This window comes from Poecilia reticulata, linkage group LG20, assembly GCF_000633615.1.
Source record: "Poecilia reticulata strain Guanapo linkage group LG20, Guppy_female_1.0+MT, whole genome shotgun sequence".
In the NCBI taxonomy this organism is placed as follows: Eukaryota; Metazoa; Chordata; class Actinopteri; order Cyprinodontiformes; family Poeciliidae; genus Poecilia; species Poecilia reticulata.
The window spans coordinates 25,787,096-25,789,510 of record NC_024350.1 but is presented as its reverse complement, the minus strand read 5'-3'; the positions used below and the strand labels follow the sequence as shown (position 1 = coordinate 25,789,510).

Here is a 2,415-nt window from a genome sequence, read left to right as displayed (position 1 = left end):
CTGCTCCTGATCCTGGTCCTGCTCCTGATTCTGCTCCTGATTCTGCTCCTCATCCTGGTCCTGCTCCTGATCCTGAGCCTGATCCTGGTCCTGATCCTGGTCCTGCTCCTGATCCGGCCCGCGATGCTCCGGTTGGTCCAGCTGGTTCCCAACTGGGAGCAGGAAGGAGAGATGATTCAGAGAAACCTGATTAAACAGAAACTCCGCTAAAAACACAAGAGATGTGATAAAAACGATTCTTAAAATCAGGAACAAAGTGGCATAAATATAAAAATGAACCCAGAACAGAGGAGGTATTGATAGGTTAATCAATAAAAGATATTTATTAAAGCTGCAGGATATAACTTTAAAAACAAAGTTTTACATAAACAGATAATCTGTGTAAAGATCAATCTGGAAAAATGAACCAAAAACAACCAATCAGAGCCAGGAGGCGGGTCTTAGCGCTGTCAATCACTCACATGTACTCGCTGCTAATGGTGGAGACACAGCTCACCGTTACAGGAAAACCGTTTATCAGCAGGAGGGCGAATCTTTGGTTCCTCCAAACCCGTTTCCACCGGTTGAGATGAAGATCCTTCCAGCAAGTCGATCATTTTCTGACAATCTGCTGGAGACTGAGGCCAGCAGATGAAGCTGCTCCTTTCTCTAAGCTCTCCTCTCTGTAGAGCAGTGGTCTCCAAGCTACGGCCCACGGGCCGCATCCGGCCCGCAGCCACATTTGGTCCGGCCCCCTGAACAATACCAGAGAGCATTCAGATTGTTCTTCATATATTGTATTTTCCGGTTCAACCACCAGGGGGCTCTGTAGCAGGAGGTGTGTCCTGTAAACTGTGGGTGTTTTGCTGCCATCTGTTGGACTTTTAGGGAACTGCTTGACTTTTATGTTATGTAATCAGTGCGGCTGTTTGCTAGCGGTAGAGCAGATGAACACGTGTTTGTTATGAACGCCGCATTCCAGGTTTCCCTCAATGGAAGATACACTAGTCAGTCCCAGTGACCGTTTCACTAACGGTTTTTGCCCATGTGCTTTCTGGGTAAAAATCAATCCCCCCCCCCTCAACAGTTTCCGGCAGCGCAGGTGATAAACGTGCAACACTCCGGCCCCCCACCAGAGAAGGGAAAGCTATGTGGCCCTCAGGGGAAACAGCTTGGGGACCCCTGCTGTAGAGAGATGGACCTTCTAGTAGTTTCTCCTTCAGGTTTTTGATGTTTCCGTGGAAACGTTCCGTTTTTGATGTTTCCGTGGAAACGGTCCGTTTTTGATGTTTCCGTGGAAACGTTCCCGCTGATGATCACGAGACGTTTAACTGAGTGTTTCCCTTGTCCTCTGTCTGCGTTTCTTCAGGGTCGCCACGTCAAGACGGGCCAGCTTGCTGCCATCAAGGTCATGGACGTCACCGGAGTACGTGTCACACCCAGCGTGCTAATCCTGCCGCACTCTGCAGATTTTTTACTGACCGTGTTTTCATCCTGCAGGACGAGGAAGAGGAGATCAAAGCTGAGATCAACATGCTGAAGAAGTACAGCCACCACCGGAACATCGCGACCTACTATGGCGCCTTCGTCAAGAAGAACCCTCCAGGAATGGACGACCAGCTTTGGGTAGGAGGGGTTTGTCTTCGTCAGCCGGTGGAACGTTGCGGATTGTTTCAGGTCCGAAGTGTTTCTGGCAGCTGGTGATGGAGTTCTGCGGAGCCGGGTCGGTGACGGACCTGATCAAGAACACCAAAGGGAACTCGCTGAAGGAGGAGTGGATCGCCTACATCTGCAGGGAGATCCTCAGGGTGAGGAGCCGGACAGGAGGAGCCCCGGGTCCCGGGCTCTCCAGAACTCTGACCGGGTTTCCTTTCTGCAGGGTCTCACCCACCTCCACCAGCACAAGGTCATCCACAGGGACATAAAGGGGCAGAACGTGCTGCTGACGGAAAACGCAGAGGTCAAGCTGGGTGAGGAATCGAACCCTCGGTGCGGAGGCAGCGCCCGGGCCTGCGCCTCCTTCAGGACCGTCTGTGTGTTTCCACAGTGGACTTCGGCGTGAGCGCCCAGCTGGACCGGACGGTGGGGCGGAGGAACACGTTCATCGGGACGCCGTACTGGATGGCGCCGGAGGTCATCGCCTGCGACGAGAACCCGGACGCCACCTACGACTTCAAGGTAGGCAGGAGGGAGGGTGAGCTCAGACCAGAACCTCAACCCAGAACCTCAACACAGAACCTCAACCCAGAACCTCAACCCAGAACCTCAGACCACAACCTCAACCTCAACCCAGAACCTCAACACAGAACCTCATACCACAACCTCAACCCAGAACCTCAACCCAGAACCTCAACACAGAACCTCATACCACAACCTCAACCCAGAACCTCAGACCACAACCTCAACCCAGAACCTCAACACAGAACCTCAGACCAC

The 2,415-nt window shown here is 52.5% G+C and overlaps 1 protein-coding gene across 1 annotated transcript in view; it reads left to right on the top strand.

The window, feature by feature from the left end:
* Window positions 1-2,415, top strand: part of LOC103457030 (TRAF2 and NCK-interacting protein kinase-like) — a 62,542-nt gene that overhangs the window by 30,396 nt on the left and 29,731 nt on the right. Inside the window, exons 3-7 of the mRNA XM_017301788.1 lie at window positions 1,349-1,405; window positions 1,480-1,605; window positions 1,677-1,787; window positions 1,859-1,949; window positions 2,027-2,179. Coding sequence (XP_017157277.1) covers window positions 1,349-1,405; window positions 1,480-1,605; window positions 1,677-1,787; window positions 1,859-1,949; window positions 2,027-2,179 — 538 coding nt within the window. The remainder of the gene's footprint in view (window positions 1-1,348; window positions 1,406-1,479; window positions 1,606-1,676; window positions 1,788-1,858; window positions 1,950-2,026; window positions 2,180-2,415) is intronic.